Source organism: Sapajus apella, unplaced genomic scaffold (assembly GCF_009761245.1).
Source record: "Sapajus apella isolate SASKATOON/1434 unplaced genomic scaffold, GSC_monkey_1.0 scaffold86, whole genome shotgun sequence".
Classification (NCBI taxonomy): Eukaryota; Metazoa; Chordata; class Mammalia; order Primates; family Cebidae; genus Sapajus; species Sapajus apella.
Genome location: NW_022437026.1, coordinates 3,938,660 through 3,952,975, shown reverse-complemented (window position 1 = coordinate 3,952,975; position 14,316 = coordinate 3,938,660). Strand labels below are relative to the sequence as shown.

Here is a 14,316-nt window from a genome sequence, read left to right as displayed (position 1 = left end):
AACTGCAACAGCAGCTTGCTGAGCCTGTAGGAACTAAAGTGTCAGACACTAGCCAGGTATCACCAGCTGTCTGGCCACAGCAAGGGGTGTGCCAGGCAACTTCCCCCCGCCCTTACATGGAGGGGAATAGAGGGCTGTATGTGGGCTGATGAGAATAGGAAAGAGCATTTGAGGAAAACAAAAAGTGACACGGTTTGGGGCAGAAGGCAGAGGGCAAGGGGAGCCTGGACGGGTCAGAGCCGGGTCGGGACCTCAGCAACCTCACACAGCTGAATTAAGAACCCAAATTGGATGCCTATAAAAACACAGGTTCCCATGGACCTTTTGGGTCAAACCTGCAGAGTACTTCTCAATGCAAAAGATTTTAAGAAGACTCATTGTACCAGGCCACTGCCCAGGCCTGTCTCTCCCTTCAACCCCACATCACACCAGTTACACAGCAAGCCTGGCCCTCTCCCTTGAGATCTGGGGGGCCTTTGGCCTTCTCCCAGGGATGCTGATGGACAGATGCCACATACCACTTCGAGGAATGATGCTAACTCTCTCAAGGGTCAGCTGTATTCTTAAGCAGAGTAGAAAACAGCCTTTGTAGAACAGCTAGAAAAGGGGAAGATGGGAGAGAGACCTAACAAAAGTATCTTCCCCACTCAGGGGTCACGTTGTTACAGGCTCACCTGAAATACAAGAAACATTCCACCTGCAGGTTGAGCATGGCCTTCTCTTCAAGGTACAATGATGTACTAGAAGGGCAGCTCACTGAGTCCCTATCACCCCAGCATGAATTACTGTGCTGGAATCACTTCGTTTGGAAACAAGGCATGTTGGTAGCATTGGGTTTGTTGGGGGTCAGGGGGTGTTGCTGGAAGTGGGAAGAAGTTGGAGGGACTCTGAAGCAACAGGAGGCTCCAGCAATGAGAAGTGGGGCTGGAGGGAGATGGCAAGGACAAGCTCTGCCCCACCCAGCTGTCCTGAGAGCACCGAATTTGATTATCTGTCTGTCCTAGAACCAGCTCAGGCCACACTCACCAACGCCATGTAGACAATGCTGGCAACAGCACCCACTTGAGCCCCCTACTGATTGGGAGTTCTGGTCAGCTTGCTGTGAAAACCCTGTTTCCTGCCTCTGGCCTTTTGTGTCCTGGTGTCCTAGAGAATTTGTATATCCCCAGGCAATATCACACAGCAGGGGTTCAAGGTACCTTTGAGGAATAAACAAACAAGGGTTTGGGTTAGGTGGTCTCCAAGGTGTGCCCACCCTAATGTCCTTGGAAGAATCTACTTTCTGACCACATCTCTCTACCCTCCTCTCTTATCACAACTCTGGAGGGGCCCACTCAGCCTGGCATTTCTTGTGCCCATCCTGGCCCCTTCTCTGCCATGGCAGGGGGCAGGAGGAGTGGTTTCAGTCACAAAGGCAGACAGAGAGAGCCAGGCCTGCTGCCCCACGCAAGCACTGTGGGTTGCAGGCCGAGACAGAGGGCTGGAGTCGTGCAGGCTGAGCTGACTCACCCCTGAGGGGGTGGACGTGCAGCAAGCAGCTCTCTCTATGACTCAGGACTGACTGCCTTTCTTCCATCCCTCCAGGACCCAGAGCTGAGATAGAGGAGCCCGGCTTACTTATGACGTTTATGGGGCATAGTGAGGGACAATTACTGGAAGTTGTGCCTGTCGGTCTATGGTGGAAAGATGCTAAGGTAGAATGGCTTTCCGGGCCTGGGTGGGGAAAACTTGGGGCCAGTATCCGACAGGCTGATCCTCGATACTCCCTGCCCTTCCTTGTCACTGCTTGATCCCTCTGGCCCCCAGTCTCTTTCTCCAGCTGCAGATGCAGATGCAACTGGGCAAAGGGAGTGGTGCTGCTCTACGCCTCCTGGCCCTTGCATTCTGGGCCCTGTAACCAGGGACACGGATCCTGGTGTGTAGCCTGCATTCTGTGTGGAGGCTACACATCCCAGGAGGATCCCGGGCTCTGTGGATTCAGCATCCGCAGCATCAACCGACACAGAGAAGTCAAATCAAGCAGCTCCGCCCCAAGTCCTGTTGCCAGGAGGCACTGAATGAGGAAGTGCAGGAGCCACTGGGCCCTGCCCTTCAGCAATGCCATGCCCTGGCCAGCCTGGCCTAGGGATTTAGCCAGCGGGCACTGTGGAAATGCAAGAGCCAATTCTTAGACAGAAATGGGTTTGAATCCAAGATTTGCCTCCCATTCACTGTGGGGCCTCGGGCAGCGGTTCTTCCTGCCTGAGCCTTGATTTCCTCATGTGGAGAGTAAGCACTCAGGTTTCATCTGATCATGTGTATGATGTCCTCAGCCTGATGCCTGATCTGTGCTCATTATTAGGTCGTCCTCAAGTCAGTCTTCTTCTCATTTTCACAGCCAGTGCATCTTCGCTTAGCTTTATTTCCCTGCTCTGAACACTTCTGTGCATCATGCAAAGCCTTCAGCAATTCCTCCTGTGAGCTGTGCCCAGAAGCTCCGGGGCCAGGTTCTTTCCCCTCACAGGATCCCTGTGCCTGCTCTGCTCCCTGAAGGTCTTTCTCTTGCTCCTTTTCTCTGGAAAATCTGCACATGAGTCCCACCAAAGCCAAGGGAGCCTTTCCTGCCTTGCTCTCCTTCAGCACTGTGGCTTCGGGTATTATCTCCATGCAGACGACTCCATCTCGGGAGGAGTCATCCCCATGAAGCCATGGATGCTTGATGACATGAAACACCACTTCAGAACCCAGCAAGGCAATGGGGGTAATGAAGCATCCCCCTCCAGCTGTCAGAAAATGCCCAAGTCAGAATCACTGCATGCTAGAGTCACAAGAGACCATCCCAAACCTCTCACTCCTCACTTTTGCATTCAAGGAAATTGAGGTCCAGAGAATGGAGTTCATTGCTGTAAGTCACCAGAACTGGGAGCATAACCAAGGCATCTTCATTCACAACTTGCGAATGTTCCTCTATGTTCATGATGCAGGAATCCAGGCTGCCCAGCGCTTCCTATTGTTCAGTATATTTTAAAATACAGAATGAAAAAGAAGGGTGTTGGGAAAGGCTGTCGGCCCAAGCAGTCAAATTGATTCCAATTTGGGATGTTTAGGGAGCAGTTTTTGATGCTATAGTAACTTCTGTGAACAACCTCAGGAAAATACGACTTCAGACCCAGGCACTGAGGAAGACCAAGAGGCTTCCTTAGAGCAGCCGGACGTGGCACTCTCACCTCTCTGGCTCAGAGGAAGAGAAGCGTGGATGTAGCCCCAGGCGTGCATCCGGAGGAGAAGGGCAGGGGCCCATGGCTCAGATCCCGACACAGAATTCAGCATGACCACACAAGGGGGCCTGAAGACAGTCCTCTCATGACACCTGGCAGCTGTTCAGAGGCATCTCCCGGATGAACACAAGTTTGCGGGTCCTGATCTCCTTGCGCCAGAGGCCCTGGCCCAGGCCTTTCCATGACTCTGCCTCTTGTCGCTTCCTCTCCTCTAGTGCTGGGCTTTGGGTACCATCTTGCGGTGAGTAAGTCCATCCCCAGGCCTCTGACCAGTGTGTCCACCTGTCCACTTGACATGTCCCTTCCAAGGGCTAACAGATGAGTCAAAACTGTGCTCTGAGTTTCCTCACTCACACTGGCCCCACCTCCAACCTGCCTCCTTGCCTATCGGCTCCATCCTTCTCTGACTTAGGCCAAACCTCCCAGTCCTCCTGGGCAATTCCCCTCCTTCCCCCAGGCAGTCTGTCAGGAGAGATTGCTAATTTTGTTTCCAAAACAGAGTGATGGGCTGACAATTTTCCACCACTTGTACCACTGACCATTTTCCACCGCTTCTAGCCACAACTTTGCTCCATGCTACCAGCCACTTCCAGCTAGATGAGTGCATTTGCCTTCTAAATGATCTTCCAGATTCTACCCTTGACTCCTTTAGCCAGCCAGAGTGGTCTCTTTAAAAAAACCAGAGTCAGGTCACATGACACCTCTAATCAAAACCATGGGCATGTCCCCTTCTTACTCAGGGTAAAAGCCCACATGTGGACCCTGCTGGTTACCCCTCTGCTACTCGCCTCTCCCTTCCCAGCTCAGTGTGCAGCAGCCATGCTGGCTCCTCCTGCCCTGCTACCTCTTCTCCCATATCTCCGTATGGAGAATGCCTCAATTCCTTCATGTCGCTGCTTTGTTCAACTGTCACCTCCTCAAGGAAGCTCATCTTATTTAAAGCAATGCCTGCCGTCACTGCTCCCCAGCACCTTGGAGCCCCTTTATCAGGCACTACTTTTTTTTCCCAAAGCACCCATCATCTTCTAACATACCGTACGGGTTCCTTATTTTCTGTTCTTCCTTGCATGGTGAATTGTCTGACTATTCCTGTCTACAGTGCAAACCAGTGAAGGCAGGGGCTTTTGGTTTGCCAACTGATGGATCCCAGGTGCCTCAAACCGTGTCTGACGCATAGGCAGTGAGACTCTAAATGCTGTGAAATGAATGAATGATGGTTCCTGAGAGGGAGGGGCCCCATAGCCTGGGAAAGACGAAGAGAAAAGGTGAGACAGGTTTAGATGTGGGGAATATTCGGAGGAAATTTAGGCTGGGTAAGGTATCTGGGGAGGGGTTTAGGAGTTAAAGATGGCAGGTTACAGGTGAAACGCCCTCATGCATTACACTGAGGCTAACAATGTAGACTCTTTCCAAATAGATCATATCCCTGGGAATATATGTCTTGTGATGACAGTATGACTAAAAATATCTTGGAAGTACCAAAGCAGGATCCAGGGACGCAGGATTTTCTGAAGGATCCCATGGGATTGGGAAGAAAATGCTGGGGCTGCCCATAAGCTGCCAATGCCCTAGAGGCAGAACCACCTAGTGGGAAAGAGCTACCTCTGAGGACATGCAATGCTGCTCAGTTAAGCTGGCGTCCCTCACACTGGCTGCGACATGAGCTCAGGGTCAAGCCAGACTGTGTGTTCAGAGCAAGCCTCTCGAGGCCTCAGAGTTATGGGCCGTGGTAAGTGTGCGTGTGCTGGGTTTGATCTGGCTGTGCCTGTTGGCCATCTCATGGGTCTAAGCATATCTGGGAGACAGGGCTCTCACCTGTCGGTTGTAAGCTATAATTAGACTAACAGAAAGGTCTTGGTTGGAGACTAGGCCCTCCCAGTGACACCAGCAGTAATTTTGGAAAGAATGTCATTTGCTTGGGTGCCACAGTTTCTCCCATTCCACAGTGCTTTACCAGTTTATATAGAGTTTTTAAATAGATGCTCTTATTTGAGCTTCAAAACACACTGCTGTAAATACCACATTCCTCTCACAGATGAAAAAACAGTCTTTGGGCATTTTGGTAACGCTTTGACAGGAAGCAGCAGCAAGACTCAACAAGCTGCCAGTTTTCTGACTTCAGGTCCAGCTTTCTCCTCTCCCAAACCGCCTTCCTGCCTCGGGGGATGTAATGTTTGTTCTTTTTGTTCATAAGCCATCAGTTGTGTGGGAGAGGGGAGAAACTGGCTCCGAAAGAGATGTCGGGTCTCAGGACACCTCCTCTTGCTCTCAGTCACATGCACGGTTGCCACCCTGTCCCCCGACAATCCTTCAGTAGGACTTCAAAGCCACAAATGCCTCAGCCTGGAGCTGTGAGGAGCATCTCGGTGTGGGAGGACACAGGGGCAATGGAACTCTCAGGGTGGCTGATAATTGCTTATTTAGAACGTGGAAAAAAATCCTGTGATTATTTAAGATATCAATTACAGAATGTAAGTTCTGAGTAAGTCATGGCTGATGGCAGTACAACAGGAGGGACAGGTAAGATTTCTATTTGCCAAAAGGTGTTGTGGAGTACAGAGACCAGGAATTCTGGCCTAGCAGGAAGTGAGCTGGCCCCAGGAGGGCTGGGCTGACTCTGAGGCACTGGAAATGTACTTAATCTTTCCATCATCACCTTTAACATCAGCAAATTGGGATGAGAATTCTCACCTGTCAAATTCAAAGGGTAGTTAAGAGTGAAGTCAGAGAAATGCAAAGTGACTTGTAAATAGAAAACCATGATTCCAATGTCAGGAGCTGCTGCATGGGTTCAGGCCCCCTCCCTACCTCCAACAAAGCCCCCTTTTCTGTATAAATTTTATATCCTAGAAAATGTTTTTTTGTTTTTTCTTTTTCTTTTAAAGACATGAATAGTTTGGGAGAAAATGGCAGACTGAGTGATAGGGGCCTTGCCCACTGTGAGAAAAACCCGCAGGACCCCAGGAGCTGCAGAGGCCTCTGCACAGGTGGGCAGCTTGCTGTCACTTTCCTACATTTTCCGGCTGTGGGGCTCTCGGCCCCTCTGCCCAGGTTTTCATGTGGCTCTGCACTGCTGTCTGGAAAGGAAACCTCCCGAGGGCAGAGCCCACCGCTGCCCTGTCTTTCTTGTTTCTCTCCCTGCAGTGTCCCCCAGGGCTGAGCACTGCATAGCACAAGCTCTGAGCACAGAAGCTCTGGCTTTTATGTGCATGAGCGGGAACAGCAACTTGGGGCTCATCCAGCTGCAACACTGGGGGGTCCATTCAGAGAGGGGAGGGGAGACTCAGAGCACGAGTAGGAAGATTGGTTTAAAAAATGATCTGAGGATTTACTGCAAGAAGTTAAAGGAGAGTACACACACACACACACACACACGTGCACACGCATACACACATGCTCACACACATTCAGACATGTACACACACATGCACACATACACACACGCACACACCCATGCTCACACACACTCAGACATGTACCCACATAAACACACATGCACACACACATGATCACACACACTCAGACATGTACACACGCACACATACATACACACACATACACACATGCACACACATACACACATGCTCACATACACATGCTCACACACACTCAGACATGAGTATACACGTACACATGCACATACACACACATGCACACATACGTGGTCACACTGACATGTACGCACATACACACATGCTCACACACAGACATGTACACACATACATGCACACACAGGCATGTACACACATACACACACATGAACACATGCACACTCACACACTCAGACATACACATACACGCACACATACACATGCACACACAGATGTACACACATACACACATGCACACACACTTAGACATGTACACACATACACATACGCATGTGCACACGCGGGACAAAGACAGTTCTCTGAGACACAGGGAGACAGAGGGGCCATGGTGTCTGGAGCTATAGGGTGAGCAGGGTTGGGACACCAGGCTACAGTGGGGGACATATGACAAGTGTAACAACCGCTTTCCAAAGTCCATCTGCTGGAAGTGGAGCAGACAGGGGCTTCTAACCTGGAAGAATCAGGCAGGCAAGATAACATGGTAGTGTAACTCACTGGGAGCAAAAGATGGAGTGGAGGGAGCTGTAAGGGTGCATGGAGGAACTGGGGGTGGTGGCTGGGTAGTTCCAAACATCTTAGATCAAAACTCTAAAGTGTCTGTTCTGTGCTGTTATTCAATGGTTCAGTGCATCAAAGGTCTATGCAAACATTACCAAGTCTCTTAATTAAGGAAAAATAATGACAAAAAAATTAAACAACACATGTTAAAGACTGACCACAAGAGGGCTTGCCTATAGATAAAGAGAGATTTCAACATGCCAGGTAACAGAAAAGACATGTGCAGGAACTGGTAGGAGCTGTAGAGGAGGAGGCACCTCTTGGGAGAAGGAGGCGGCAGGAGGCCTGGCAGAGGCTAGGGTTGTGTCTGAGGCCAGGGAGCCAGAGGCAGGGGTGTGAGAGGTCAGGGGTCGGGGGCAGGGGCGGCAGGTACATGTGGGAGTGAGGCGCTCACATGGGGGCTGCTTTCACAGCAACTAGGAGGAAAGGTCCACCCAGAGAGGCTCTCAGTAGATCACCCACCACCTCTAGAGAAGAGTCCAAACATGACTGGTTGTCCTCTTCTCATTCCTCTTCTAAATGAGCCTCAGGGACCTGGATGCCTGCACGGACTGCTGGTGTTAAATGGAAACAGAGCCCATTTAACCCAAGATCACGGGTGGTCCTGGGACGAGGGTGGGCTACGGCCGATGAAGTAGGCTAAGTCCTAGCCTTAATTCAGGGTGTTCCACTTTGAGGGAGCTCCCTTCTAAGATGCTGTGGGGATGGAAAGGAGAGAGTAGGACAGGCAGTGGCTGGAGGAGAAGGTGGAGGCCAGAAGAGGTTTGGGTCCCTGCCCCAGCAGCTGCCCAGAGGGGTAAACATCCCCTCATGTTCTCACTCCGAAACTCCCAGAGCTGCTTCCTCCTATACAGTGTGAGTCATGCCAGGCTGATTGTCCGGGAGAGAGAAAAGATGCAGCAATCAGAACTTAACAGAAAAGGGGAAGGCCTAATGCGTTCCAAAGTTAAAAAAAAAAAAGATTTTAAAATAAAGCAACAAGGAAAAAAAAGACCTTCAAACCAATTCAAACGAACACATTAAATAAATAAATAAAATTAAGAAGGTGGGGAGAGAAAATAAAATGAAGGAAAAAAAAAAACCGGGGAAAGACAAATGAATGTTAGAGCAGGCACGGACAGTTAGGTACAGACGCCATGTACTTACGTTTACCTCGGTGATTGCTATATCAACAATGCTACCCACAACAATCAAGGCGTCAAATGTATTCCATGCATCACAGAAATAGTGCTGCATGGGGCAGAGAAGCCGAGAAGAGAGAGAGAGAAGAAGGAAAAAAAAAAAAAACCAACAACAAAGGAGAAAAACAAAACAAAAGGGAGGAGGAAAAATGAAAAAAAAAAAAAAGGCATGGAAAAAGGGAGAGAAGAGAAAAAAAAATGAGAAAAGAAAGAGGTTACGTGGGCATATTAAACACTCGTTTACCACTCTACAGTTCTGGCGGCTCAAACCTGGATACCCCGGTTTTCACAGGGTGCAGAGGCCTAACAAAAGCTGGGTTAGTTCAAAGGTGGCGTGGTGCTGCGGCCGCCCGGGGACCAGGTGGTGTGTCCCCTGCGCTCTCTGCTCAGCTCCACGCCCCAGCCCAGCACAGCTGGGCAGAGCTGAGGTAAATGGAAAAAAAGGAGGAGAAGCTCCCACTTTTTTTCCCCACAGGACGACGGCAGGTTCAATAAAAGGCATGACTGGAGGCGGGTAAAAACAGGAAATTAAAAAAATAAATAAAAGAAGGTAAACAGAGAGAGTGAGAGAGAGAAACAGAGGAGGCAGAGGAGGAGGAAGGAGGAGGTTTCCTGGGGAGGGCAGGGTAATACTCACATTAGTCTCACTGAGAATGACGTCAATTATGCTGCCAATTACGATGAGGAAGTCAAAAACATTCCAGGGATCACTAAAGTAACCCTACATAAGGGAGGGCAGGCAGGATGGGGATTAAAAAGGAATATTAGACAGACAAGCACAGAGCAACACCACCATCAGAATCATCGTCCAGGCACCTCCGTGTTGCCTCTGGAGTTCCGGACGCCCTCACCATGGGCCGGGAGCCCAGGAGCCCAGGAGCCCCGGAGGCTGAGCAGGGAGGGAGCAGCAGGGAGGCGACATTCTAACCCTACTGCCAGAGTTCCCTCGGTCACACGGCCAGCGTCCTACAGATCCACCCACCCTACCCCTCCTCCATAGAGGCCCTGTCCACCTTCCGCCAGGGGCAGGGGGAGGTGTGGGGGCGGGGTGGTGCAAGTCGCCAGGGGGCAGGCTGTGGCTACTACACTCTCTTTTCAGTCCACGCTCAGCATGTCCTGCATCCCCAGTCCTCTTCCAGCAGAAAGGCCTATCTAAAGGGAGGGAACACAGGGGTGTCACCCCTCAGAGGGTACTGGGCTCAGTCCTACGGGTGAAGCTGGTGATAAAAAAGCCTTTGAAAACCACAGCCATCAGTGTGGGCCTCAGGGTGGCAGGCTGTATAATATATAAACTCACATAAAACTCAGAAATAAAAGGACCAAATTATTAAAACGGGATCCATATTAAGTGCAACTCTTGCAGATCGAATCAGGGTAACCCTAGTTACTGCACTGGACACATCCCAGCGTTTCCAGGGGCAGTTCCAACCCTGGCAAAGACTTTCCTAAGGGAAAGGAGGCAGAGGCAAGGTTGGGCTCGTAGTCTGTGAGTGGGTATGTAGCTCTAGACAGGGCTTTCTGAGGCTTCCTAAGCAGGAAGTTTCCTTCATGATCGTCTTAAGGTAGGGTCCTGCTGAATACAAAAGGCACCCAGAGGGCGTGCGGTGATCAAAGCCTTTCCTGAGGATGGGTTTGCTAGGAATAGGCTGGTGGGCCGGGGGAGGCTGGTTGCCTAGTAGAGGATGAAGGCAGTAGTGCCCTGATGGAGAGATTCTGGCACAGACAGGGAAGACCAGTGTCCTGACTTCATGATGAGGAAGTCAAAAACATTCCAGGGATCACTAAAGTAACCCTACAGAAGGGAGGGCAAGTAGGATTTTATTTATTTTTCACCATATTTGGAGAAGAGAAGAGATGAATGTTCTTAAAAGAGTTTTTTCATGTACTTGGACAACTGGTCAATCAAGAAATGGGGTGTCCCAGAGGCCCCATGGGACCCCAGGTGTCCTGGATGGGTGAACTCTTTAGCAGATGGATTTCTTGGGTCTGGGAGGTGTAGGAGCCTGCAGAGCAATGTTCTGTGACCGCATACACCCCCAGGTACAAGCAGTCATATTCCCACGGGCAGAGGGGGAAGAATCTACTACTACAGATTTGTCTTCTTTAAGAAGAAACATTTACGCCTTTAGTTTAGAAATGGTCTGCAATGGGGACAAGACAGGGCTGGACACATTTATTTGGCGGGACCAGCATTTTCCTGCCCTCTGGGCTTCCAGGAGGTGGAATTTTAGAGGTCAGAGTGAGGTAGGAAAGCATGAAGCGTCACCTGAGAGGTTCCCAGATCTCTCCTGAGCTTACTTGAAGGCTGCCAACTTTGCCTTTTTTTTACTCACAAAGCCAAGAATCTGCTTTCTTCCCTTTCCTCCTGGCTCTATCCAGCTCCCTTAACTTCCCACTTCCCAGCCATGCCCTCTGTCCAGAGGGACCGAAAGACGTGCTGTCCTAAGGCTGTTATTCTTAGTGAGGGAGGTCAGGTCACGGGGAAAGGGGCCTTTCAGTTCCCAGGCATTTCTGCCAAAAGAAAACAGAAACGCCACTGTGGAGACTCTGGACAGCCAGGACAGCCAGGACTGGGGAAGCAGAGATCAGTTGACCAGGGCGTGGGTGAGGTGAGGGTCAGCTTCAAATCAAGAATGTCTTGTTGGCTTCCCAGGGTATTTTTCTGAATATAGTGGAGCCTGTGAGGCAGAGAGGCTTCTCTCTTCCATTTAAGTCACATGCTATGAGCAGGAAATAACCAATTCCTCCCAGGTTCTCAGAGATCATTCACAGGGCAAAAGGAGAATGGTGATTTTGCGGGGAGGGAAGGAGTGAAGACCCCAAATGAACTATGACTATGCATAAATCTTAAAATTGATTTTGGAAAAGACTGGGCCACTCTCTCGGTATGAATACCATCTTTGTGGGTAGAGCTATTTCAGGAGGGAAGGGCAGGGAAGTCAAGGAAGAGAAGGGAGAAACAAGAACAAGAACAGAATCCGGGAATTGTCTGCATCAGCCTAGAAAACGGGCAAGAAAACATTATTTGGGTGTGGGAGCAGGAGAGAGAGGAAGATATGAGTGTCAGTGCTGAAGAGAGGAGGGTGAGTTGGAATCTTCATCAGAGAGACCTGAAACAAAATGGGTAAGCTGGCCTTGGTCTGCAACACCTCTGAGATGGAGAAAGGAAAAGGAAGAAATGGACAGAGCAGAGCAAAGGTTTGGTGTTGAAAACCAGAGAAACACACACGGTTAATCAGCAGGCGCACCAAGGTGAAGGGCTGAGACCTTAAGGAGCCCTGTCAGCCACCTGGCTATGCACCCCTGGTCACCCTTTTCCCGGATTTCTTTGCATATATACGTGCATACAGAAGGAAAGCACAAGACAGGCAACTCTTTCTTGACCACAGCCCCCTCTGCCCACGGCTGCACGCCGGCTCCCACTGGATTGGCACTGGCTGGGCTCTGTTGGAGTTAAGGCCTGGTGCCTCACACTTGCCCTCAGCAGGCTATGCTACTGCAGGCTTTAGACTGACATCTCTCTTTGGTGGCACACTACCTGGGGGGCTGCAGAAACCAACCAGGTCCCTTGTTGCCAAGAGCTCCTGTGCACACAGCCCTGGGGTATTTACACAGAGCTGAATGCAGTGGGTGAGGGCACACGTCTAGGGGGCAAACAGGGTCCCTTTAAGAAGGCAGCTCTTCACCCTGACCCATCCTCTCACCCTCCTGCCCTTGGTGCCCGGAGCCCCTCAGTCCTCCAGCTGGGCCTGAAGACAGTTTCAGGGCCAGCTTTCAGGCCTCTGTCCCCATTGTCCCTTTGTGCCCTCCTCCCACTATTTCAACAGCCCCCTCCTCCCAGCTAGACCACACCTTGCCCAGAAACAAGGCCCAGGTCCTCCTTGCTGGTCCCCACGTCCCCAGGTGGTTGGGTCCCAGGAGGAATATTTTTCCCAACAGTCTCTGGAGTGGAAGGGTTCGACACTCGGTCTCATCTCTCTTCTGTCTGTTGTTGCCCACTCCCTCAGTTGCTGGAAACCACTGGCAATAGGGGTTTTAAGGATGTAATGGAGAAGGGAGGTTGGGGGAAAATCATATACTTCTTACAAAATCAGTCTGACCTGGAGCCTGGTTATATCTGCTGCCCCTTATTTCTCTGATGACTGCGCCCCAAATGGTTGAGAAGTAAGGGGTGGGAGAAAGGGTTTTCCTGGCTCTCTTTGAAGTGGCAAACCAAACCTCTTACTGTCCAGCTCCTCAGAGCCACCCAGGGCGCGCTCCCTGGAAGGGAAAGTGTTTTTGCAGGTGGGAGACTTGCCCTCGCCATCCCCCAGTCCTACAGGTTGAGTGGATTCCCCACTTCCAACTCCCCACTCTGGGTATGTGTTCAGAAGATGGGCCTCCCCTCCAGCCAACCCAGGGCAGGTCCCGTGTGCACCCCAGGCTCCCAGTACCCAGGCCTGAGTGCCACAGCACCTCCACTCACTGACAGGCATGGGCTGAGAAAATGGACACCAAATTGGTATTGACATCAGGAAATCATTGCTGGGAAGGAACAAGTGCTGCAGAAGCATCATAGGATGCATTTCACATGGACAGGAATTTTGGATTTTCTTCCATTTTGGTTATCCATGCCCTGATTTGGCTCCATCATTGGAGATATACCACATTGAAAAAGGCAGCATAGTGGTTAAAAGCATGATCTCTGGAGGCAGATCTGGGTTCAAACACCACCTCTGCCACTGACTAGCTGGATAGCCTTGAGCAAATAACTTCCCCATGCCACTGTTTCCCCACTTAGAACATGGGATAAAGCACAGAGTTGAAATGAGGATGAAAGGAGACCATGTATCCAAAGCACTTAGAACCTGCCATCTTTTCTGCTCCCACCCACAAAGCACGTGTGTCCTGGCCTCTCATTGCTTTCTTCTGGTCCCAGATACTGTGTCTTAACTGTGGGGCCACGGTCCAGTGATACTTCCTGGACTATCAAATGCCTACTTCCCAGGTCCTCTCCTTTTTGGAGACAAGACAGGCTCATCTCCCAATAGGAAGAGGGATGAGATGACTACCTATGCAGGAGACTGTGGGCCTCTTGCCAACTGGAGGCGCACTTCCCAAGCCCTCTGTTTGCAGTCGTTAAAACCAAAAAGTAACCAGAGTCCAGTGTCCAGAGGCCTCCACCGAATTACAGCTTCAAATGCAATTTCAAGAATCTCATCATCACTGCTGTCATCTTTATCTTAGCTGGCTGGAGACTGAGCTTTCTGGAAGGGAGGTAATCATAATCTGATTATAATCCAAACAAGCACCAGCCCCATGTCCTCACATAGGGTTAATATGAGGACAAATACTTAGAAAAGTATGTTGAAAAAATCCAAAAGATGTCTATTCTTTATACTCCTCAGAAATAGGTGTTCTGGATGTGTGAACGTTCCAGATAGAGGATGCCTGACCCTCTGATGACCAAAATCCTTGAATTTTTACCTTTTAAAAAAGATGTTCATTTTAAAGACAGCTGTTGCCCCAGCCGGAGTGCAGTGGTGTGATCATGGCTCACTGTGGTCTCAAACCCCTCAGCCTCCCAAGTACTATGCCCTCCAATTGTTTAATTTTTTTGTACAGATGGGAACTTGCTATGTTGCCCAGGCTGGTCTGGAACTCCTGGCCTCAAGTGATCCTCCTGTCTCCACCCTCCGGAGTGTCAGGATTATGGCATGAGCCACCACG

At 50.4% G+C, this 14,316-nt stretch overlaps 1 protein-coding gene across 50 annotated transcripts in view; it reads right to left on the bottom strand.

The window, feature by feature from the left end:
• CACNA1C (calcium voltage-gated channel subunit alpha1 C) overlaps positions 1-14,316 on the bottom strand; it is a 703,883-nt gene that overhangs the window by 50,472 nt on the left and 639,095 nt on the right. For 19 of the 50 annotated variants that reach the window (XM_032254251.1, XM_032254256.1, XM_032254252.1 and 16 more), the window contains one exon: positions 8,573-8,656. In XM_032254251.1, the coding sequence (XP_032110142.1) occupies positions 8,573-8,656 (84 nt within the window). Of the gene's footprint in view, positions 1-8,572; positions 8,657-9,244; positions 9,329-14,316 lie in introns of all 50 variants that reach the window. The other 31 variants (XM_032254241.1, XM_032254239.1, XM_032254246.1 and 28 more) reach the window with 4 other exon arrangements.